Raw genomic sequence first — 24,383 nt, 5'->3', positions numbered from 1 at the left:
GCATGCGCATCAACGAGGTTCGGCCTTATTGCGTTTTGGTCCGTGCTGAACTGAGAAGGCTGGGTTTAGTACTGCAAATTGAGAAGTGCGTGTTTGACGTATTGTTGTCGTTCAGTTAGCCAATGAAACCCCACGATGTAAAATCTTAATGTTTTGTTTAACCAACCAGGTAGTTTATTTCAGTTTTTCAGACGTATTACCATGAGACGGTCGTGACGCGAACTGGTGTCCCTGTTCGGAGGCTGGTCAACCCAGCACCCTTCAGACCTGGCCCTGACAGTGACAGACGGACAGGCGGCCTTGTTGTCGCGGTTTTCTGATATGTATGAATGGATAGTTAACGGCATCACGTCGTTCTTTGTTCCACGTTCCCGGCAAAGGACGCGGAGTCCGTCCGGCACCGAGACCCCGCCGAGTTCCGCCGCTGCTCCTCGGCTGCAGAGCCGCGTCAGTCCCGCTAAGAGAAATTACCAGAGGTCGGTGTGTTGCAGGTTTGAGCGACGGGGGACGGGTGTGCAGACCAGTGCCTCGTTAACTTTTTCTTTATTGACATGTTTTGTTTCGAAGTCAAGTGGCAGTTTGATAAGAATAACGAGAAACAATAATGGTTAATGAAATGAAATAGTGTGTCGAACACGTATTTGTTCGAGTCATGCCAAGTTTGTTTCGGCGTTTTAAAAACCGTAACTTAGATAATGTCGTGGAGTTTACTTAAAGACGTTTTGCCTTCCAATTGTCTTTGCTAGTGAAGTTAAATTGCACTTTTACGCATTGATAGCTCGTTACCCGTAGTTGTATCGGTGCTAGAATTTGTTTGGCAGAGAATACAATTTTTAACTATTGTATTAATTCCGTTTGTCAAATAGCTGAATGACGAATAAACGTTTGAAAAAACAAACTTGACATTTTAGCCTGCCTCTCTTAGGGTTGTAATGTATCCACCTAAAACCTTAATAGAGGTTTTCCCATAAAAGCTGTTTTCATCTGGCAGTCTGGCACAGTGTTATTGCTGTTGCAGGACATGTATTTATACCGGTGAAATGTACAGGTATGGCACCTTACTTAGTTTGCCACAGCATCGAGTTTAGTGAGGAATAACTTTTATTCCAGGTTTTAAAATGGCCTCTGTGTTTTCCCCCTCCCAGCATCCAGACATCAGACACCCAGACTGAATGTTCGGGGATCAAAAGGCCCAGAAGAGGTATTTTTCAGGATTGTCTCTCGCTGGTGAAATTGTCAATGCAGCTCTGATCTCTAGATTTGTTTTCTTTTTTTGCTTGTCGGGGAAATTAATTCATATGCTAAAAACGAATTTAGTTGGGCCTAATAACGCCTGTTATTAAATCTGATCACCCTGTTTATGGACTTGTGCCCAGAAACAATTTTCTACCCCATATGAAAAAGTATCTTTGCATTTACATTTCAGCAACATGTTTTGTTCAGTTACAATTATAATAAATAAACTTGTATATTTGGAATGTAAATCATTTAAACTCCCTAAACCTGAGTAATAAAATGGATGGATGCAAAGGTTTGCTCTTTTCTATTAAGCAGTTAATGCATATTGAACAACTTATTCTAAACAGAATGTTCCCTTTTTTGTGCCTAACAAATCTCACAAGTAATTGTCTAAATTAAAAGTGAGTATGCTCCAGTTTTGACATGTGGTGTCTTGTAATGTTTAATCCTTTCTGCCTAGATGGAGCTGTCAGTATTGTCAAAAAAACACTGACGGGAGTCACCGGGTTTTTCAGATTTCAGAATCCTTTTACTGCTTCTCACTGTGAAACCCTAAAGGTGAACAGCACTTCTCAGGTAGGTACTCTGTGTTTTAATTAAATACCATTTCAAAGAGTAGATTTTCTTTCCAGGTTCTCTAGTCCAAAACTGTTTTTACAGCAATACCATCTTTAAGAAAGGACAATTGGAGGTTTAAGGAGTATTATTAGTTTCTGAAGTGTTTCTCTAAAGTGCCATACAAAAGTATTCAGACCCTTGTTGTTTTAAAGCTTGCACTTTGTGTAACATTTATTTTTGCTATATCAACAAAGTTCTCCACACAAAGCAGGAAACAAAAATGAGTCAATTGAAAATTCATATGAAAGAAAAATGGAAACATCATGATTGCGTAAGTATTTAATAATAATAATAATAATAACAACAATAATAATAAACTTTATTTTATATAGCGCATTTGCCAGTGCAAGGACTCCAGGATAGGAGTAATGTGAACACTTGCACTAGACCTGGTCAGGATTCTGGCTGCTGAATTTTGGACATACTGCAGTTTGTTCAGAGTAGATTTTGATACCCCAGCGAGTAGAGCATTGCAGTAGTCAATTCGAGAGAATACAAATATGTTGATCAGCTTTTGAGCCACAGTTAATGATAGCATAGGGCGTAGTCTTGCGATATTTCTAAGGTGAAAAAAAGATGTTTTGACAGTATGCTGTACATGTGGGTCGAATGTTAAGCTAGAATCAAATATAACCCCAAGGTTTTTCAATTTTGATTAAAGCTCAAGTACAGAGCCATCTACAGATGGGTTAAAGGACTGGCTTTACGAAGTTGATGGGGGGTACCAATAAGCATGACATCAGTCTTGTCACAGTTAAGATGAAGGAAGTTTTGAGTCATCCACATTTTTATGTCAGAGATGCAATTAGATAGAATAGAGACAACCACATCAGTGTCAGGTTTGGTATGGATGTATATTTGAGTATCGTCAGCGTAAAAATGAAAGCTGAGGCCATGTGATCTTAAAAGCTGACCAAGTGGGAACATGTAAATGCTGAAGAGCAAGGGGCCCAGTATTGAGCCCTGGGGGACACCAGACTTGACAAGACCAATTTCAGACCTGTACCCATTGAGAGAGACAAAGTGACAGCGATCAGTGAGGTAAGATTTAAACCATTTGAGGGCAGTGTCAGAAACTCCAAACACAGTCTCAAGATGAGAAAGTAAGAAGTTATGGTCAACAGTGTCAAAGGCAGCACTGAGATCAAGAAGGATGAGTATGGAAAGAGAACCAGAATCAGAAGCTATTAGGAGATCATTGGTGACTTTGACAAAGGCGGTTTCTGTGCTGTGAAGTTGACGGAAGCCAGATTAGAGGGGTTCGAAAAGGTTGTTTGTCATGAGGTGGTTATGTAACTGAAGTGTGACAGCACGTTCTAGAATTTTAGAGAGATAGGGTAAGTTGGAGATGGGGCGAAAGTTGTTAAAATTGTCGAGAGCCATGTTAGGCTTCTTTGGCACGGGGGTAATGGCAGCAGTTTTGAGGACCGTTGGTACAATGCCAGTGCTCAAGGATTCATGTATAATATTGAGGACAATGGGACAGAGAGAAGAGAAACAGGACTGGAATAAAGTGGTGAGAATGGGATCTAAAATAGATGTGGTGGGTTTCATGCGGTAACTACAGTAGTTTGTTTAGGGATGCTGAGTCAAGAAGAGAGAAGCTGGAGAGACGGGAACCAGAGAAGTTGGATGAGGAGGTATGGAAATGATATCCGTAGTGGAGAGAATGTGATGCCGGATGTTGTCAGTCTTAGAACTAAAGAAATCTAAGAATGTGTTGCAAAGTTGTGATGAGGCAGGTAATGTGGTAGGGCAGTTTGGCTTGAGCAGTCTGTTGATGGTGGAGAAAAAATGTCTAGGGTTGTTTTGGTGATTTTCAATGATGTGAGAGAAGTAGGTGGATCTAGCAGACTCTATAGTAACCTTATAATCAGATAAGTAATCTCTCCAGGCCTGATAATGTACATTTAGGTCGGAAAGACGCCACCTACGCTCAAGTTTGCAAGAGGCTGCCTTCATGAATCGCAGATGGTCATTGTACCAGGGGGCAGGGCGAGAGAAGGAGATGGTTCGAGTTTTTAAAGGAGCAAAGGTGTCGAGGGTAGGTAAAAGAGCATTGTCAAGTAACTGTATTTTGTCCTCTAGAGGGTCAGAGGAAGAGAAACAGGATAAGGAGGACAGAACAGAATTTGCAAACCTTGGGTGATCAATTGATCGCCAGTTGCAGAAATTTACAGAGCGTGGGGAGGAGGTGTTAGAAACGGGTAATTCCAGATTGAAGAGAATGGCTAAGTGGTCAGAGAGGCCTAGATCAAGGGGAGAGCAGTGGGAGACAAAGGAGTCATTTGCAATAATAAGATCTAAGGTGTGTCCTTTATATTTAGGGGTACAAACAAACTGAGGAAGGTCAAAGCATCCCAAAAGAGAAAGGAAGTCTTTAGCCAGACTGGAAGAGGTTGAATCAATGTGTATATTAAAGTCCCCTAGAATAAGGATCCTTTTAAACTTAAGGGATAAGAATGAGAGAAAATCAGCAAACTCACCTAAGAAGACTCCACTGGGTTTGGGTGGTCTATAAACTGTGGCAATAATAGTAGATTGGGGGGATAGAAACATTTAAAACAAGACACTCAAAAGAAGAGGGAGGAGGTATAGTTATAGGACTTAGACTGTAAAAAAGGTTGTAAATAACAATGATGCCCCCGCCTCTGCCTGAAAGACACGGAAGGTCAAACAAACCATATCCAGGAGGAACTAGTTGCTTGAACAGGAGTCCATCGTTTTGTTTGTGCCATGTTTCGGTTAAACACAGAAGGTCCAGTTGTTTTTCTTTGATAATGTCACATAAAAGAAGAGCCTTGCAGTTAATTGAGCGGGTGTTGAGTAGCGCTGATCTGGCCAGTCTCGGGAATGCAGGGGGAAGCGGAGTGCGGTCCAGGTCCGGTAGTGAGAGGAGATTTTTTAGATCGGCGCTGGTACGTGATGGACTTACAGACGTGCGCCGAAAGGCAGGGATAGAGACTCCGCAGGCAGACGAATGAAAAAAAACGGCGTCCTGTGCCGCGATGGGTGTAGCGAGTCGGTCGTAAAATCCCAGTAAAACGGCAGTAATCGAATGTGTCTTTGACCAGAAAGTAGCTTTGTTTTAGCTGAAGAAGTTGCAGTGCAGTGTACCTCAGAGACATGATCAATGAATCGAAGATGGGAAGGAAATCCAGAGAAGGCGGTAGCAAGTGGTGAAGGTCTTCAGTTGAGTAAATTCACGATGCAGTGGAAGTCGCATTTGTGAATTTGTAACGTGGAGCGGATGAAAATAGGTAAATTAGAAATCAGTGTAATCGAGGAGAAAAAGGAAAAAAAAACATAAATTAGATAAAAATGAAAAACTGGTGAGACCCTTTAGACCCTTTGGTTAGGCAAATCTAATGTAGGTGCACAAAATTATCTTAATGAACCACGCAGCTGAGTGGCTTTTGTCTGTGTGCAATAATACTGTCCTGTGTGATTTCACAATAAATACACCTGTTTCTATAAGGTCTTTTATTCAAGTTATGAATTTCAAGCAAAGATTAAACTATAAAGACCAATTAGGTTTGAAAACATCTATAAAGTTGTGGAAAAGCACAAGTGCACTGAATATCCATTTTAGCACTATGAAGTTGGTCATTAAGAATTTATTTATGGTGCTGGAATAATAAATCTGAACATCTGCACAGTGCATCACTCAGCTATCTTCATACCTGCAATCAAGCAGGGAGCAGGAAACTTTCAAGACTGATGGGAACATAGATGAAACAAACTACTGAAGAATCTTAGACCTCATTTAGACCTAAACAGGGGCAGAAATTCACCTGGCTAATGATCCATAGCTTCATTGGAGTGGCTTACAAAAGAAAGTGACTGTCCTTGTGCAGGCCAGTCACAGTCCTGACTCAAATCCTATTGAGAATCTGTAGCAAGATTTGAAAACTGCTGTTCATAAGTCTTCTTGACTGCTGTCAAGAAGAATCACAAAAGTGGCAGTGGCAGAGACTTAACCCAAAAAGACTTTAAGTTGTTATTGTTGTCGAAAGTTTTAGTTCACGTTTGAATATATGCGCAATCAACATTGTTTTTTTTCTATTTTTGTGACTTACTGTTAGAATATTTAATTGTGAACATTAAGTTTTTTAATAAAATACTGAGTTTGAAAACAGGATGCATAACAATTTTACCAATTGGGACACTATAGGAAGGGTCTGAATAGTTTTCTAAGGCACTATAAACCCTGGCACATCTTTTCATCTGCTTTTTTAGTCTGTGAAAGGAATGTTGTACACAGACATTTACAAGGGATGTGTATCAATTACGGATTTAAATGTCTAAAAAAAACATCTGTGTAAAAGCTAAATTAAATGCCACTTTTCTTTCTTGGACACAATGATTAAGATGATGTTTTTTAAATTGTGTGCTTTGAACCAGAGCAATTTTAAAATATTCAAAATTGCATCATACATAATAAAAAGCTTTGCTTTACAATGATAAAAGACTTAAGTAGATAACTCAAAGGTGAAGTAATTTACCTGGTTAAAAATAAAACAAGTTTCTATAGTACATAGTAGTTCAAGTACAGTAGGTAGCTGCATCAGCATTCATAGGCTGCAAAGGAACAGGTAACGGGTTTGTTCCATGCTGAAAAGAAAGAAAACGCAACATTTAGGCCATGGAGCCTTCTCAGACCTGAAGAAGGCTCCACGGCCGAAATGTTGTTTCCTTTCAGCATGGAATAAACCCGTTACCTGTTCCATAGTAGATTATAGTCTGTTATACAAACCACGAGTCACAGAGGCACAAAATGCAGCATACAAAACATGATTCTGGATATTTTATTTACTTGAGTACTCGCTTACGAATAAGTTTACAATTGTCTCTCGTTTTTGTGAACTGTCCGAGAACTCTGTAAACTAGGTTTTGGTATTGTACAGGTATAAAGAAAAAGATAAATGAAATGAGAATGCCCTTTAGGCCAACTTTTCCTGTGACTTTCCACATGTTTGAAATCAATTCTTATTATTTTATTAATAATCGATATACATGATAGTATAAAATGTTAACTGTTACTTTATTCAAGGCTCTTCCAGCTACGTTGTCTGGGGATAATAACATTCAGAAGAAAAGCCCAAATAAGTGCATTAAAAGAATGGAGTTAAATTTGGGTAAGAACTGCATTTAAATATTTCTGCAGTGATCTAGCCCACTTATTAATATATTTCATGAAGAAACTTTTGTGAATTCTCTTATTAAAATGGAATATCAATTTAATGTTTTATGTCCTGTTCAACCCCTTAAAGTGTATTAGATCATTTTTTAAGTTTAAAAAATATTTTAATGTAGTACCAGCTTATTTGGGGTTTAAATTTGCTGTGCAGTTAAGGATGCAACCTGCAATAAAATACTTTGTCACATTGTATTACTTTACTGATTGTACAAAATGTCCTTTCAATTTTGCATTACATGATGCTTTGATGGGGGAGGGGGAGTCTAACCTGTCACTGATCACTTACAGTATACAGTACCATAATGTTCATATTTTATTTTTCTATTTACCTCATGTGTGGTAGGCTTTCTTTGTATTGTTTTATCTTTGCACTTATTTTTTCACCACCAATCGAATGAGATCTGCTACTTCAGTGTGAAATATCCATAGGCATATAAGCCATTTGAAAATCAGTAATGTAGCATATGAAGTTTTAAATTTGTATGTAGCATAGAAAATCCAAGCAGTGCCAAATACTTACATTTAGTGCAGATCCTATTTATAACAATTAGTAAAGTGTTTAAAATTCTTTGCTAACTGAAATAAATACATTTCTTGCTATTAATTACTTGCTACATCAGCATCCTTGTTTCACTAGTAATAGAGGATTGTCACACTTGGGACATTTCATCTTGCACGCTTGTGCTAACTTTGCTACAGAATATGTACTGTGGTATTCATGTCCCTGACATTCAAATTCAAATATGCTGTACATTAGTTCTCCACTAGACAGTAAAGTGCAACATGCATGCACTTTTACCAGAATTTTAATTGAAACCGTTTCATTGGATGGAATTTACTACTATATGTGGCAGACATGTAATTATGACTAATAATTTTCATTATTGAATGTAGTGCTTTTAAAATTAATTGATTATAAATGAGGAATTATAATTTTTACATTTGGTATTGACCAGAGTGTAAACATGCTTTATATCCAGATAATCCAGGCGTCAGTAAGAAAGAGAAAGCTTGGAAGAATTTTCAACCTAAAATTGTACCGATGATTACAAAACACAAGTAAGTATTTTATGCCATATGTACTATATAAAGATTCCCTTTACAGTCAAAGCAGCCAGTAAATAAATAAAAAGTTTCCCAAGTGTCAAGTGTTACTGTAGTAGACAAATGCTGAGTATGTTTGTTTCTCATTTTATGCCACTTGAGTAATTTTCTCCAGTTTCTGTTTTAATCCTCTTTCACACTCATTCTCTAGCTTTGTGTGTCTGATTTATCCAATCTAACTCTTTAGTCTTGAACAGTTTTTCATTTCCTGAAAAAAGTCAATCAGGAACACTACTTCAGAGCCTAAATATCCAGGTGAAAATGAATTAGGAACCGATTTAAGACTGTAAAAAGGATTGCACAAAGTGCTGTGGAGGTTTTGTACAAAATATCCAATCATTATTGGAAGCAGATTCCCTGGGAGTCTTCGAAATGATTTGGATGTGATCCTTAGATTACTCAGGAATTATCCTCCTAATGTGCAATATAAATGGAATGGTTACCATTCATTTGTAACGTTTATGTTCTTATTTGCTTTTTCTGTCTTGCACCAAGGTGTCTCCTCTTTTCTGTTGCAGTGGTGCAGCCTTATGCACATATAGTGCAGAAAAGGCAAAAGGCAGGAATCCATGGAGACCCCTTCAGCTTTTGCCCTCTCCGCTGCATCTTAACCACACGATGATGTCTTCTGCTGCGGCCCCCAGCCGAAGCCACAGGCCCAGCCTAGCAGTGGAAGAGGTGTGCCAAGAGGATTGCTTCTTTCTTCTGTGTTAGGTAGCAGTGAGTGTGAGCAGCTTGTTTGAGCTTTCCTGAGGTACATTACCTGGGCAGAATGGCAGGGAGCATAGTAAAAGGAATGAACAACTTTACCAAGTAGTAATAAAGCTTCCTCATGTTGAAAAGACAGGCTGTAAACATTTACTATGTTCAAGTACTGAAACTTTTGTTGGAAGACCTGATTGCCAAGGCTCTAAACATGTCCAGTCAGGTAATGTATGTGGTGTGACAGTGCAGTTGTTTTTTTGGACTACTAACAGGAGCGAATATATGATTAACCACGTTCTCTTTTTTTAGGCTCTTAAAGAAAATGACAAAAAACATTACAGAGTGTTAGTAGAGATGGTATCCAGCAAATACACAAAGAACCACCCATTGCCTTTCAGCAGGGCCAAGCAGTACATGTAAGTATTCCATTGTTCTGAAGGTTTTATTTATTCATTCATCCAAGAACAAATGAGTTAGTGATCATCTAAGTGGCATAAGAGCTGCACAGAGTTATTTATGCATATGTCCAAAACTAATCTTATATACTTTAATTTTATTTCTCTGATAAAAAAATTGAGAGATTTATTGACTTTGAATCAGACCAATCAAAGAGTTGTTGTTGAGCAAATAGGTTTTGTAGCTTTCACCAAAACAATTGTACACGTAGATGTGTGCTTTTAAAACTATTTAAATACACGTAATATGTCAATGTGTGGCCTAGAAATTTTTAGATATGAATCACTTGGTTGAGCTAAGTGTGCAACACATAAAACTCAGCAAGTTTATGTTACTTTGAATATTAAGTTGTGCTCTTGTTTTACAGACCTCTAAGATATAAAAAATAAGAATATAAGAAATATCAGTAAAAGAGAGGAGGCTGTTTTGCCCATCTTGCATGTTTGTTAGTTTAGTAGTAAGTGAATGCAACATTTTGTTTCTTAAGTCTAATGCTTAGTTGTGCCATTGCTTTGAGGAATTAAAGCCTATCAACAGCCAGGCTTCTCAATCTTGCATTTTGAAAGACTTTTCCTGGAAGTAGGGCAGCATTCACAGTCTTGGATTAGATGACAAGGGCAACTATTTTAAACCTTGTTTGACTTGCCATGAAAAAGATGGCTGAGATTTATTACTCCTAACATCAAAGGTAATCAAAGTAAAACATTTTTACTTTACAAATACATAGAGCTAAATAGCTTTTAAGGGTGACAATAATTGCTGCAATATCTACATCAATCGCCTCTTCAAACTCTAAAAACCTTACAATAGAAGTTATCCCCCTTCCATCATCCATCATTGCTGCTGCATTATGCTGGTGACGGCCACCGTAGCACACCTGATATACGCATGGATGTGTAGGATTTCCTGTGATGTGCATATAGATAACTACATTCATTTTTCTTTCATATACTAGTCAAATACCAGAACAACCAGTGTCGTCCCTGCGTCACACCTACAATACGTAATTCCTTGCACCATGGGTATTCAAAGCATTTTAATATACTGTAGGTGATGTTCCACTGTTCCAATTAGGTCATCTTGGACCTTATTCAATATACCAGAAAAAAACATCAAGTTTTCCAGATGTCGCTTGAGTAAATGACAAACCCCACTGACTAATGGAGTTGGCAGAATGTTTACTAAAACTGAAAGAAAGCTTTTCAGAGAAGTTGCAGTGGAGCATTCTAGGGGAGACAAGTAATGCATGCTCTGCAATTTTAAAAAATATTTAGTATTTGTAAACCTGCATGTGAGAAATTGACACCTGTTTGTTTTGGTGTCAACACATGTTGCATCTGATTGTTGAACATTGTGGTGCTAATTGCATTGAACCCCCCATTTGGCAGCACTCTGGAAAATGTAGCTGAGCCGTGCATTTTTAATAACATCATAATATCTTTCAAAGAGATGTACTGTAAAACGCACCAATATTAAGTTTGCTAAAGCAAATACAATTTTCCATATTTTTTTCTCATTAGATCAATGCCCAAGTGTCTAGATCAAAAAGGTGTAATATTATGCTAAGCTTTGAGGAACTGCATTTAGATCATTTTTATACTATTGGAGAAGCACGCCCGACTCACCCGAAGAAGGCTCCACAGCTGAAACGTTGTTTCCTTTCTTCTTTTTTCAGCATGGAATAAACCTTTACTTGTTCCTATGCATGCTGATACAGCTACCTACTTGAACTACTATTAGAGAATTTTCTAAATATTTTTACAAAGAAAGAATGTAAATGTTTTTAAAGTTATTTAAATTTGTGTGTGAAATTTGTTTTGGCTTGGTGTCCGATAGTACAGACTAGGTTCTCTGGAATCTGTGGCCAGTACATGCAGTATTGTCATGCCTTTCCTGACCTTAATGTCATTCCCTAAGTATAGATTGGTGAATCACAAATACATGATTGACATTTGTAGGATTCCAGATCTGAGCTGCCCATTTATAATAAGTCATGTTTGTCAACCTGTTCAATAACTGTAAACATAGCCACATGTGATTTAAGTTGGTCAACCAACACATCTGCATTTATCATGTTCAGTGGGCCTTTCATTACCCTGCTGAATCCAAATTTAAATTACATCATGCACCTATGGGAAATCAGTGATTATTAGATTATTGCTTTGCTGAAAGGCTTAAAGCTTGAGTTGGAACACAGTTAATCAGTGGTTCTCAAACTGTGATATGCATACCAGGAGTGGTACGCGGAGCGCCACCAGCTGGTACGCCATATGACCCTGGAACTTTGTTGTGTGCGGTGAAAAATCAGGACGGGTTTTCATATTTTCTATTTTAATGCATGTCGAATACGCAGCCTACGTACTACGATACAGCGCGCGCTAATACTTGATTGGACACAGAGCTATAATGTAATTCTCTACCACTCTATAGGAATGCATGCTATGAACGCAAGTTAAAAAACGTATCTCCAGCAAATAGAGAGGTAGGAGTAATGTGTGTGATTTTGGAACAATGCCAATGTTGTAAACGCTAGGAATGCTGGTAATCTTGTGAGCACAGGAAAGCGTGGTGAATAACTGAAAAATATTTAAGAACTGTTCTAGGTTAATTTGTGAAAAATACACCGGGCGTCTCTTGTGTTTCGCTCCCATGCGCATGAAATAAAAACGTTTTAACTTATGAGACAGACTCCTGAAACGGAAACAGGGAAAAATGCAAGCTTGCGGTTTGCTAAAGCAGGTAAGCCCCACACTGTTTTTGAAGAAACTTGTTTACCGTTGGCAAAAAAGCTGACACGTATTGTGTGGAGAAAAAGCTGCTAAACAGCTCGACTTGCTGCCCCTTCTGAAAGACACAGTCACTCATAGAATTATTGAAATGGCGGATAATATCAAAAGTACACTGGTAGAGCGTGTTAAGATGAGCAGATGCTTTTCACTGCAATTAGATGAGTCTGTGGTCGATTTGGCCAATTTGCTCGTTTACGTTAGATATGAGTTTGAGGGCATGTCCCATGAGGACTTTCTGTTCTGTAAGCCGCTACCAACAGGAACTACAGGAGAGCACATATTTCAGCTTCTGAATGAATTTATCGAAGAGAATGGCATCAACTGGATAAAATGCGTCGGAGTTTGTACAGACGGTGCTAGAGCAATGACAAGCCGACACAGCGGTGTAGTTGCACAAATTAGAGAGGTTGCTGCAGATATGAATGGATGCATTGCAACATCCACTGCGAGACCTTTGCCATCACGAAAATGCCTGACGATTTAAAATGTTAGACTCTGTTGTGAATTGTATCAAGGCTCAAAAAATAAATTCACATCTGCTTTGCTCGACTGAACAGGGTCACCCCTCTCACTGAAATGGTGCTTTTTTATTGTTTATATTTATTTCTTGTTTCTTGTTTTTATATCATTCTCTCAAGTTTATATTGTGAAAAGGTCAGTGAAAAAGTGATAGTACTAGGACTGGTACTGACACTACTTTTTTGATAATTTAATTTGAAATATAAAGTGAATTAAATGTGTGTAAGTTAGGTTTAACTAAATTACAGTGTTATAGAGTATATAGGATAAGAGGGGAAAACTACAGTTTTTTAGCATCATATCTGCTCAGTTTGTTTCAGAGCAGGATGTTGCTCGGGGAAAAAAAGTTCTAATAAATAGTTTCAGCCAATTGTGTAATAATTTTTACTTTAAAAAATGTTTTTTGTTTTTTGTAGGACCTCTGATGCTTCAACCAAACTCCCACCGATAGCAGGTAAAGCTTAATCAGTCTAATTGTGAATTAGTGAGATAAGAATAGTTATTTATGTAAAGAATCCCCCAAGCATGAGAGAGACCCTAAAGGAAAATATTTTATACTTTTGAAAATAGATATTTGGATAGATTATTCTTCAAACAGCTAGTCTTTTTCTAAAAAAGTAAGAGCATTAGTGGCTTTTAATGCAGCCCATAAGCATTTATGTCATTTCCCTGCAGCTAGCCCCTGTACTCCATTGTGGACAGATGGATGCTTGACAAGAGGTGGTCAAGAAGGGTAAGATTTTTCTTGTCTGGTTCATTTCAGAAACATATTTCCTGAAATCGTTTTTTAACTGAAGTCTCCCGTTCTCCTGAATTTATCTTGTGTGATTTAAAATTGAACAACAACCATTCTTGTGTGCAAAAACTGCCAAGTTATACAGTACATGGAGAACAGTGAAGATGATACCAATTACAAAAAATACCAAGTTATAAAAAAGCATTATTTAATGAATGTATAAAACTTTCTAGTTAAACAAGATCAGTTTTGGGTTGTCTTGTTCTATTTTTCTATAAATTACAGACTTTGAATATCTATAAGTGATCACAAGGTTTGTAATCAACAGGAACCAGATTAGCCTGAAATGCCCTAAATAATCTCCCTGTAAATAAATCATTTTTTCCCCTATTGTTTTAGACTGGTATCACAGTCTGGTATCCCTATGCCTACATTTGTATTTCTAGATGGGGGAATGGTTTTGATAAAAGAATATTACATTCACAGAAGTAGTGGTTTTAAATGTTTCATTATAAAAGTGAACCTTTGAAAAATTGTAATCTCGTTTAATCTCCCAAGGATGTTTAATGTGTAACTGCCTTCAACTTTGACGGCACTGTTTGACTGTACAGCTATTTAATAGATTACTTTTGAATCACCTGTGGTGATCATGGGATCTCTGTGTCGAAAGATGAAGAAAGAACAAATTTAGATATAACAGTATATTATGAGGTACATGGTTTAAAAGGAGAAAAGGTAAAGACACTCACTTGAAGTACTGTTTGGCTCAGACATTTTGCATTTGAGCCAGAGCCATTTTTAACCACCTGTTAACGGCAGTTCCTAAGGGGTGGAAAGCAATTGACCTGATATGTTAAAGATTAGGTGGCCAGTTGTCTCATCAAAATGTTGAAGATAAACGACTCCTGCGTCTTTTCAGGAACATCCAGAGTTGTCGTGACAACCGTGTTAGATGCTGTTCCTCCAGTCAGAAAAACACTTCTGTTGGGTACTGTGAAGCTTGCAGAGTGTCATAGCTGAATGCCTCAAATAGGTGCATATATGGACTATATGACTTCCCTCATTCTCCCTGTGTAGTGCAGAAGTCAATGCTGTGAGCTGAGACCTAAAGGACAAATTTTGATTCTTAATTCGGTGTGTATGAATTGAAAAATACAAAATGTTAAGAAAGACGTGAAAACAAAATTAACACCTTTGACTGCCTCTCTTGGAAATATGGAATTGCTTTTATATTTGATGAGACAGGTAAGAAAAGCATTTAGACAAATTGTGGACTACCTCATATTTGACCAGAAGAGTATATACAGAAACCTGCAAAGTTTTTACAGTTTTACCTTGGCTTTAGTCACTGCATAGTAGAGCTTTGGAGTTCAAGAACGATTCAGTCTTTTTTTATTCAGTGTGATTCATTTTTCTGTGATGATTCGTTCATTTGATTTTGTCTCGCAGAGACCAAACGGAGGATGTAGCTAAGTGAATCCACACGGGCAAATAGCTCCAAGTATGTAGAAATTGATTATTTTATGGTTAACTCCAAAACCTGCTGGTTTATTTTTGGAGCTTTCCAGAACCAGGGTTGGCAAATCCCCCTGTAGATAAGGGGAATACATTAAAGAAACTGGACATGTTTTTAAATGGCACACTTTTGTGTTTACAGATGGCTTGAAAGCGGCTTTCACAATTCGTTTAAAGATTATGAAGAAAGAAAAGTGGATAATCTACTGGAAGTAAAAGAAGTGGTAAGGAGTTCGAGCCATTTTGTGCTCCGAATACCTGGTGTGTAAAATACATATTTAGTGGGTTTGTTTTGACTTGATTTAGAGTTTCTGGGGTGAAAGTCACTGTTGACTAATACTTTTACTTTGTGTTCATTTTTGTCACAATATGTATAGGTTGGAAGGGTACAGACGAAGTACAGCGAGAGAATGGACACTTCTGCATCACTGCGAGTCAAGGCCAATCTAGACAATCTTGCACTGGTTTGTAAAACTCTGTTTTGATCTTGTTTTGAGGTTCAGTGATGGTTCTTGTTACTATGTGGAAAAGGTCTGGCAGTTCTATGCAGGCATACGTATACTATATGGCTAAAACAAATTGGGAATTTTGAATGTAATGGCATGGTGACTTAAAAAATGAAACTAAAAACCTAAAACTGAAAAAAACATCAGATTCATTGTTTAGCTGGTTAAATATGTTAAAGCTTGATCTATGTATAACACTCCAGATGTTTGTAGTAATCAGTCTGAAATCTATGAGAAGTGTGAATTTTTGTAACAGCAGTAAGCTTTTGCAATAAAAGTAAAAAGCTTAAAAGTTAAAAATAGAAGTCATCATTATTTATCTTTTCAGTATTATAGAACTCTAAACTTCTGAAGTTTACGTGGATGTTAAATTTCAGGGGTTGAAAATTGTTGGACCTCTTAGTACCTGAACTAAAATGATCTTTTGCTGCAGGCACATCCGTCTGTAAAGAAGCATCTCGGGTGCCAAAGAATTGGCACAATTGTTACATTCGATGCAACTCTTTGGATTAGGTGAAACAAAGAAACGATACTCAAATACCCAAATCAATGATTCAGTGACTCTGTGGAAGAAGAATGAAATACGAACAAATTTAAATAGCGTAAACAACTTGAAAGTGTTGTTTTTTAATGTATAAAATAATGCGTATGAAATGCGTTTCTCTTACAGGCCAACATACACAGTAAATGGCACTGACATTGCTGTAAGCATCACATTTAACACTTAGCTGAACAAAGACATTTAGCAGGTACAAAAAATTTTAAAATGCACAGATCTGGTACTCCTTTAAGGAAGAGTTTTGTTAATCTTGAGATTTTTTTTTAATGCTGTTAATTTTGTGACCTTTGCAATGGTGTTTTCACTGACAGTAAATATTTCAAATCAAATGTTAAAGACTAACATTAGGGTGAAGTGCTGTACACAGTTATTGCTTGCAACCTGCATTAACCTTTTTTTAAGTGATTTTGTGGTAGGTTTAGAGAAAATAAATTCTTGTTTTTTATACTACTGCTAAAGTTGGGACCTGTTAAATGTATTTTGGGATGCATAAGTCATTTGTTCAGTTTGTAATTAAAACAGTATTCCCCCTATATGGTGCACTGGCATAACCGTGGTCCTATAATGTTAGAAAAGTGCAGTTAATCTAATTTATCCTTTGTGGTAAAGAAAATAATTCTTATATTTAAGTGTGCTTAAGTACTGGCAGTGTAATGTTGTCTTGCTGTCACTAAGATTAACTTTAAAAATTAGAGGATTTGAAAGTTGCTCTTTAGATGAAAATGGATCACAAACATTTGGATAAACTTCATTGCTTGCCCTTGTTTAATTTTTTTTTAAACCACTGTAATGGTTTCCTTTTTGTCAGAAGCAGCCTGTGGACTTGGATCTGTCAGACGAAGTTGCTACCAGGTTGAATTTGATGGACTTTGAATCTGCTGTTTTTATACAACCGGAAGGTGCACGTGCTCATCAAACACTGGAGAATATGAAGGATGCAGAGGAATTCCCTAGGCTGACACGAGTTAGTAAAGATCTTGAACATCCAACCAGTGACTCATGATGCACAGTTATGTACTCCATATAGCTTTGTACTCTGCATTTGCGTTTTTTTTAACTTTGTAGCTTCATTGTTTTCTTGGTATCAAAACAGATTTCCTAAAATCTGGCATTTGTGCTATAATTAATATTATTCATGTTCCTTTTGTCCTTAAAGGAAATGAATGAAGACATCATCAAAGCACTGGGTCACGGTGACCCTGATAAGGTGCTCTGCAGTGCTTTCAAACTGAGAATAACCCAGAGAGACCTAAGCACACTGAGAGAACACAACTGGCTCAATGATGAGGTATGCAAGCATGGAGTGGGTAGCTTGTCTAGTTCTATGGTTTTGTATTAAACAGTTGTGTGTGTCATAGCACTGCTTTACAGAAGATTGCTTAAACCAGTACCAAAAAAAAAACATTTTCAGGGCTCAATCTGTGTTATTAATATTAATAAGAATTGTTCTGTGAGTTTTCTAAGTTCTGTTTTATAATGTTTGACACTGACAGGTGTCCATTAAAAAGGAAGTTGAATGGGGAAAAAAAGAGTTATTGCTCTCCACCTTGGATGTAGTCAGATTGTGCCCAGTAACTCCTACATGTTGGAGTGTCCTGTGACAGCATTCATAGTGTGATTATGGGAGTGATGTACTTTGGGAAGGTGATGATGTTTCTAGGTCAAGGTGCCCTAGACTATTTTGCTCAATAACTTTTTCCCAGTTTACTAAATCACAATAAATGAACAGATTACATGCAAAATTGGAAGAAACATTCTTGTTTACAGGACTTGCTTATTTAGGCTCCCTTTCCTTCTACCATTCTTTTTACTGTGTATTTAGCATGACTTATTATTTTGTCCTTTAATGTTTGTTGGAAAACTTAACATATCTTCAGAAAAAGAGTTAATTGCGAGATCAGATGCTTTTCCAATTCATGCCCCGTGATCTAGATAGAGCTGTTAAGCCTGAATTCCTTACTGTGATAATTGTGACACATTTGTTAAAAATGCACAAAGAGTGCACTGTCTTGTTTTTTAATCATGGAAGTTGCCACAGTTTCATGTAGAGTTGATAGTAATTTCCCACTTATAGAATGCCTCTGTATTAGTGTAACTGTATGACATAAATATCCCTTTAGAAGCCAGGATAAAGTTTCCCTTACAGAAACATTATTTTAACGTTCAAGTAGATCTGCTGTCAACACATCTACACATCTTTTCCAAAGTAACATAGTTTGTGGCCTAGCAGCCTGCAATCAAGATGCATTAAATCAGAATTATTAATGCATTGTAACTCACAATCTCCAAGTGGAAAAAGTAATTATAAATGGAAATCTAGAAAATGGGTTGGATAAGTCTAGAAAAATGGGTTGGATCACCCCCATAGTCAGAGCAATTGTAAATTAGCTCTGCTGTAGCCCATTGCCTTCCAAATCGCACAACAAGCTAATTATCCACCTTCTGTGTTCAACCTTAGTGATTCTGATTTAAGAAGAAAATCAGCTGTTCTTGTAGGTTTCCTCTACTAGGTAATGTATCTCAAAGTAAGGAGGCATCTAGACAAGAGCTGTCAGATGATCTCTGTGATAAAGTAGAGGAAAGGCACAGAGCAGGGAATGGATATAAAAAGATTTCTAGGCCATAAACATTCATTGGAACACAGTCAAGATCATCTTTAAGAAGTAGAAGGCGAATGGTACCACCAAGACTTGAAGGTTGTCCCTCATAAATGGATGACCTAATAAAGAGAAGACTGATCAGAGAGGCCACCAAGAATCCAATTGCAACTTTTAAGGACTTGCAGGCCATTATCTCAGAGACTTCTTAGTGTATATATGTCACAACAATCGTGCGGGCTCTGCAAGTCTGGGTTTTACGAGAAGGTGGTAAGAAGAAAGCCACTACTCAAAAAAAGTCCACATCAAATCTCATTTGAGGTACACAGAACAAGAGTGGAAGTTTTGTAGTCTGATGAAAGCGGGACAGCACTTTTTGACCTAAATGCCAAACGTTACATTTGGTGAAAACCCAATACAGCACATCGCCCACAGAACTCCATCCTTGTGTGGTGGAGGCAGCAAGAAGTTATGGGAGTCCTTCTCTGCAACATGTACTGGGGTACTGGTCAGGATTGAAGGGAAACTGGATGGATGGAGTAAGACACAGACAGGATTCGTGAAGAAAACGTGTTGCCCTCTGCAAGGAAGCTGAAATGGGAAGAAAGTTTACTTTTCAACATGACAATGATTTTCAGCACACACCCAAACCAGCAGTGGAGTTGCTAAAGAATAAAAAGGTTAAGATCCTCATGTTGCCCAGTTTGTGCCCTGACCTCAATCTGGTTGAAACTCTGACAGCTTGAAGGTTGCAGTCTATCAATAGTTCCCTCACAATTTTAGCTTGAACAGCTCTTTAAGGAGGAATGGGCAAACATGTAACACCTGTAGTCTTAAATCATCTAGCCTGTGGTTGTCCTATACAGCTCCTGGAGGACTAATGTGTCAACAGGTTTTCATTCCACCTTAGCCCTTAACAACATAATTAAGCTTGTTATCGACTTTGAACAATTTGCAACTTCTAACAGGTTTTCAGGTACTGCTGTTTTAAAGAGATCGAGAATACTGACACAGCGGCTCTATAGGGAAAAAAGTGGGATTGACCTGAATTAGCCCATCATATGTTATTACCCATTGTGAAGCGTGTTCTTTTAATTATCTAAAGTGATTTGAATTAGATGCGTTATAAGACAGTTGGTGTTGATTGAGCTTTAACCCTAAAAATAATCCTAACTGAAAAGGAAAATCATGTCTGGCAATTAACACATTTTAAGAGATCCATGTTGGTCTCCAACTTTTTAAAGGACAAATCTGGAAACAATATTGGAGAAAATAGTAAACTCTTTACTTGGAGTCCTGCATTTTGCCATTCGTACTATACACTGTATAAACTACACATACATAGGGCATTCAACAGTTATTCTTAATATGATTGTTATTCTGTACTTTAAAGCTGTTATAACACTACTTATACATTTAATCAGTGTACTGTATATTATAATGATGAAAAAGAGCAACTGATTCACTTCATAACAGATTTGTTTTTTGCTTTTCCATTGATATACAGGGGATATAACGCATTTCTTTCTGTGAAACAGTGCCTTGAAAATCACTAAGCTGATGAAAGGAGCAATAAAAAAATGATCGTATGCCAAAATTAAGCAACTGCTACCATTGAAAGTAGGATAAAGAGCTATTTTCTTGTGTGTGTTGCATTTAATCCCTTACTCTGGAGTTTAAAGAACCTTTAAAAGTAATGTTGACTAAAGGTGACCCCCCCCACTCACATTGTATTAAGTAATAGTGCATTTTTTCAGGTAATCAATTTCTACATGAACCTTGTGATGGCACGCAGTGACCGAGAAGGTCCCTTGAAAGTCTATGCCTTCAGTACCTTCTTTTTCCCCAAACTGTACACTGGAGGACACGAGGCAGTGCGCCGCTGGACCAAAACAGTTGACTTGTTTCAGAAGGACATTGTGTTGGTGCCTTTGCATTTGGGAGTTCATTGGTCTTTAGCTGTAAGTTTAGTCTTTATTATGTATTGATATTGTTAACAGTATAATCCAACATCTTAGCACATTTCATCCATTTTTCATCCATTCAACCATTATCAGAAAGCTGCTTTTCCTATTAAGTGTTTTTTGGGATCTATGGACAATACTAGAAACATATGGTGCAAAATGGGACTAAGCACATGACAGCTTATGGCTAGAATTGCACACAAGTCCATCACAGGGGCACAGAGAAAGCCATGCTGGCATTCTAAACTGTGCCTTTGGAGAGTGGAAGGATATTGGAGCAGGTAGTCAAAAGCCCACACAACCGCAGGAAGAACATGTAACCTCTGTGCAGAAGGTGCCACTGTCATGAGTCAAAACTCAGGGAACCAAGAACTTTAAGGCAGCAGCATGAACCACCATGTCACTGCTGCTCAGCCAGTTCTTTCATGAATATTAGTAGTTTTTTCCTTAATTTTCAGTTCAAAGCTCTAAATGGTCTGCATGCAGTTGTTTATTTTAAAATTCTTTGAATGTTTAGGTAATAGTTGGACCAAATGGATCTTTTACTTAATTTTGAATATGTTTTCTGAGATGTGTTTACTGAAGAAAACATGAAGAAATTTTGTTTATATTTGCAGTGAGATGGAGTTTTTTTTTGTATTGTTAGACTTTTGTATTCCACACTCAGGGCAGACATGAAAGGCATGAAATTTTAATACAAAGCTGAAACTGAAGTGTATTATCTTGTAACAGTCAAAATATTTATCCTTATGTATTCAATTTTTAAGGTTATAGACTTCAGAGTGAAGACTGTGAAATACTATGACTCAGTGGGCCAAAGTAATGAAGACATTTGCCAAATTCTACTGTAAGTGCAGCATCATCTTGAGTTGGTTTCACAGTAGTTATTACTGTAATAATAATCCATTATTAGTAATGTAGCCATGACATTGTCTTCCTTTATTATGTGTAACCTTGCAATGTTCACTTTTTGGGGGGTTGATTAAAGATTCTTTCACTTGGCAGTATGCTATTGGGTGTGCTGAAAGTAATTCTGAGGTGTATTTTTGTGTGAAATATGTTCTCAACGGAGCATTGTCCATAAAAATTGTGTATGCTTCTTTGTAGGCATTACCTAAAGGAAGAGTACAAAAGCAAGAAAAACAAAGATCTCAGTGTTTCCAAGTGGACAGTGACCAGTGCTAGGACAAGTGTGAGTATGATGTGGAGAAGGGGTTATGTATCTGGTTGCTACACCTGTCTGGCTTCCAATTAAATTCATATCTCTTTCACTCTGCTAGGAAATTCCCCTGCAGCACAATAACAGTGACTGTGGAGTCTTTGCATGTAAATATGCTGATTACATTGCCAAGGGCAGGCCTATCACATTTACACAGGTACTTGGGGGTTTTCTCAAGTGGTTTTTGGCTTTGGGACAGTTATTTTTCCATTTTGTTGTAAACTAACTCCTTCTACTATGTTGTATCTTACAGCGTCACATGCCATATTTCAGAAAGAGGATGATGTGGGAGATCTTGAACAAGACATTGCTGTAAAAGTCCACACTAGAGGATACATTGTTCATTATAGTACTGCCATTGATAGAACATATACCTCTTTTTGTTGTGCACTTGTTAGTACCGGTACAATATGCTGCTAGACCAAAGCACAGAACTGTGAAAGGCAGCTCATTCTCTGTTCTGTGGTTTAAATTGCACTTCCTATTAACTGTTCATGATTTGTTGTTGTTTGAGGCACAATAAAACCATTTTTAAAGATTTAATTAGCCTAGCAATAAATATTGCTTGCTAAAGTATAACCCGTGGAAATTTAGAAATTTCTTTGTTTTTCCATGAGCCCTTACTATTGAATCTCTGTGTTAAACTCTCTGTTCATGAGACCTAGGTTCTGTACTAACATCTAAACCTCACATTGTAACTAACAAGATCAAAATAGATTTGGTCCTTGCTGAAGGTGTTTGTGTTATTGCTGTGAATAACAGAAGATGAAAATGTGAGTAGCAGTGCCATATGCCTATCAGATTCTTTTTTCTCCCACTGTTTTGGCATTTTAGTTTAGAATTTGGCTTCTCTTCCTGCCCACATCTAAACAGACTTAAAATCAAACAGTTTGTTGAGGTGAAAAATAAAGATGTGCTTGAAGGAGTTATGCAACTAAAACAAACGGTTCATACCTGCTTCAGCCACTTTTGCTTATCAAGAGTTCATGAGTTTTTGGAAGAAAATCCCATCCGAGCTGTGCTTCAGTGTTTTTTTTAAGGGAATGTGTGTCCTTATTGTCAGAACAAGTGGTGTGAACCGAATGAAAAGCTGATGATAATTGAGGTACTGCAATATGAAGCCACTGCTTTGTACAATGTAACCTTCATACGTTTCTCACAATCATTTGTGCATCCATTTGGATCAGTAGGTAATTACATTAAGACATATCAAGAACCTCTTTCACTGAATATGAGGTCGAGAAATGGATGCAAGATAGTGATATTCGATCAACCATTCTGGATGTAACTGTTTCATAAAAACTTAAACCAGAACTTTTCTTAAATTATTTCTCATTTTGGGTACAAACACTAATATTTATTAGCCATAAATATTTTATAACATTCTAAGGAACCATGGATTCTGATGACTTGGAAAAACTTATCTTCTGCTCAGCTCTTATCTCCTTAGAGCTTGAGCTCAAACTCTTGTAGGCAGGTGAGAGATTGATTTTCTGTTTGTATATTTATTCCTTAATATAAAATGAAAGTGCCTTAACTTTAAGTCTTAAGGTCATGCACATAGAAAACCATTTGCCATCTGTGCATTTAGATTAGGCAGCACTACTTTGACATGTGCAACTACTGTAAAAAGGGGTTACCCAACATCAATCATCTCGTTGCAAGCCTTGTGCAGGTTGGGGTCTATTTTTTAATAATGCCTTCTCTTATGTGTACTTATGTTGGATAGCAGAGGTTGGCATTCCTGTTTCAGTGGGTTTTTTTTAAATAGTCTGTGAGTTCAGATTGGAAAATATTTCACAAATTCAGGAAATAATTTATGATTAACTTATTCAGAGTTTGGATTGAATGAAAACTGGAGACATCAAATCAGGGTTGTGTATCCTGACTTTAGACAATGCCGGAAAATGTAGCTTTTGTTAAAGTTATTCCAACTGATTTATAATGAAATCACTTTCTTACTTTTAAAATATGTAAAAGTTATCAAGTATTTATTTGCAGTTAGAGTCTGTATTACCCATGTGCTGTATAAATACTGGTTTGACTCTTATTCTATGTCTGTAAACAAATTCTAGTTTTGTTGGTTTAAATTTGTGAGCTGTTGGAAATGGATGACCTTAAAATTGTAGGGAGACTGTAAAAACTAAACGGTATATTCATCCATACAACATTGTGTACAGTTTATATATATTAAAGGAGAAGAAAAAGACAACATTTGAATTCTTTATCTGTATCTGATGCATTAAAAAGGTTCTACTGATGGGTTAATTTCCATTGTCAAAACTTTGATCATACTGAATTATCATCTGTGACTCATGTGAAGTCATTGGAAGCTGACACAATGAGTTTCTCATACTTTTCCAACAATATATATTAGTCATTATGGTAAACAATATCAAAACAAAATGACTCAATTTTTGATTCAAGAATGTTACTTAATACAGAGCTTTGCAATTATTGATACAATTGTAATACAAAGAACATAATCATTATTGTTTCAGTATCAAATGAAGCATCCTTTGTGTGCCAAAGTGTTTTGGTGCTTCTTTTTTTATTATAATTCATAATTCCTTTCCCACATACTGAAAATACCTTCCTCTTCCAATATTGTTTAACGGTTTTCATGAATTTATTGTTCATTTAATATTGTATGAATA

At 37.1% G+C, this 24,383-nt stretch overlaps 1 protein-coding gene across 3 annotated transcripts; it reads left to right on the top strand.

Annotated features, from left to right (window-relative positions):
- Positions 1-23,938, top strand: senp2 (SUMO specific peptidase 2). 3 transcript variants are annotated; one of them, XM_088607314.1, is made up of 18 exons: positions 1-491; positions 1,146-1,201; positions 1,700-1,815; positions 6,911-6,995; positions 8,038-8,116; positions 8,680-8,839; positions 9,176-9,282; positions 13,047-13,084; positions 13,306-13,363; positions 15,024-15,105; positions 15,259-15,345; positions 16,758-16,910; positions 17,103-17,234; positions 20,301-20,504; positions 21,275-21,354; positions 21,615-21,699; positions 21,788-21,883; positions 21,980-23,938. In XM_088607314.1, exons 1-18 carry the CDS (start codon positions 322-324, stop codon positions 22,040-22,042), a joined length of 1,851 nt encoding a protein of 616 aa, XP_088463440.1. In that variant the 5' UTR covers positions 1-321; the 3' UTR covers positions 22,043-23,938. The 3 variants fall into 3 exon arrangements, with proteins under 3 accessions (XP_088463440.1, XP_088463439.1, XP_088463442.1); XM_088607313.1 differs by having other exon boundaries at positions 3-491; positions 16,755-16,910; XM_088607316.1 differs by having other exon boundaries at positions 5-476; positions 16,755-16,910.
- Positions 23,939-24,383: the final 445 nt, after the last annotated feature.

The sequence above is a fragment of the Lepisosteus platostomus genome, chromosome 14, assembly GCF_059453375.1.
Source record: "Lepisosteus platostomus isolate fLepPlt1 chromosome 14, fLepPlt1.hap1, whole genome shotgun sequence".
In the NCBI taxonomy this organism is placed as follows: domain Eukaryota; kingdom Metazoa; phylum Chordata; class Actinopteri; order Semionotiformes; family Lepisosteidae; genus Lepisosteus; species Lepisosteus platostomus.
The sequence above is the reverse complement of the archived record's forward strand: the minus strand, read 5'-3'. Positions and strand labels throughout refer to the sequence as shown.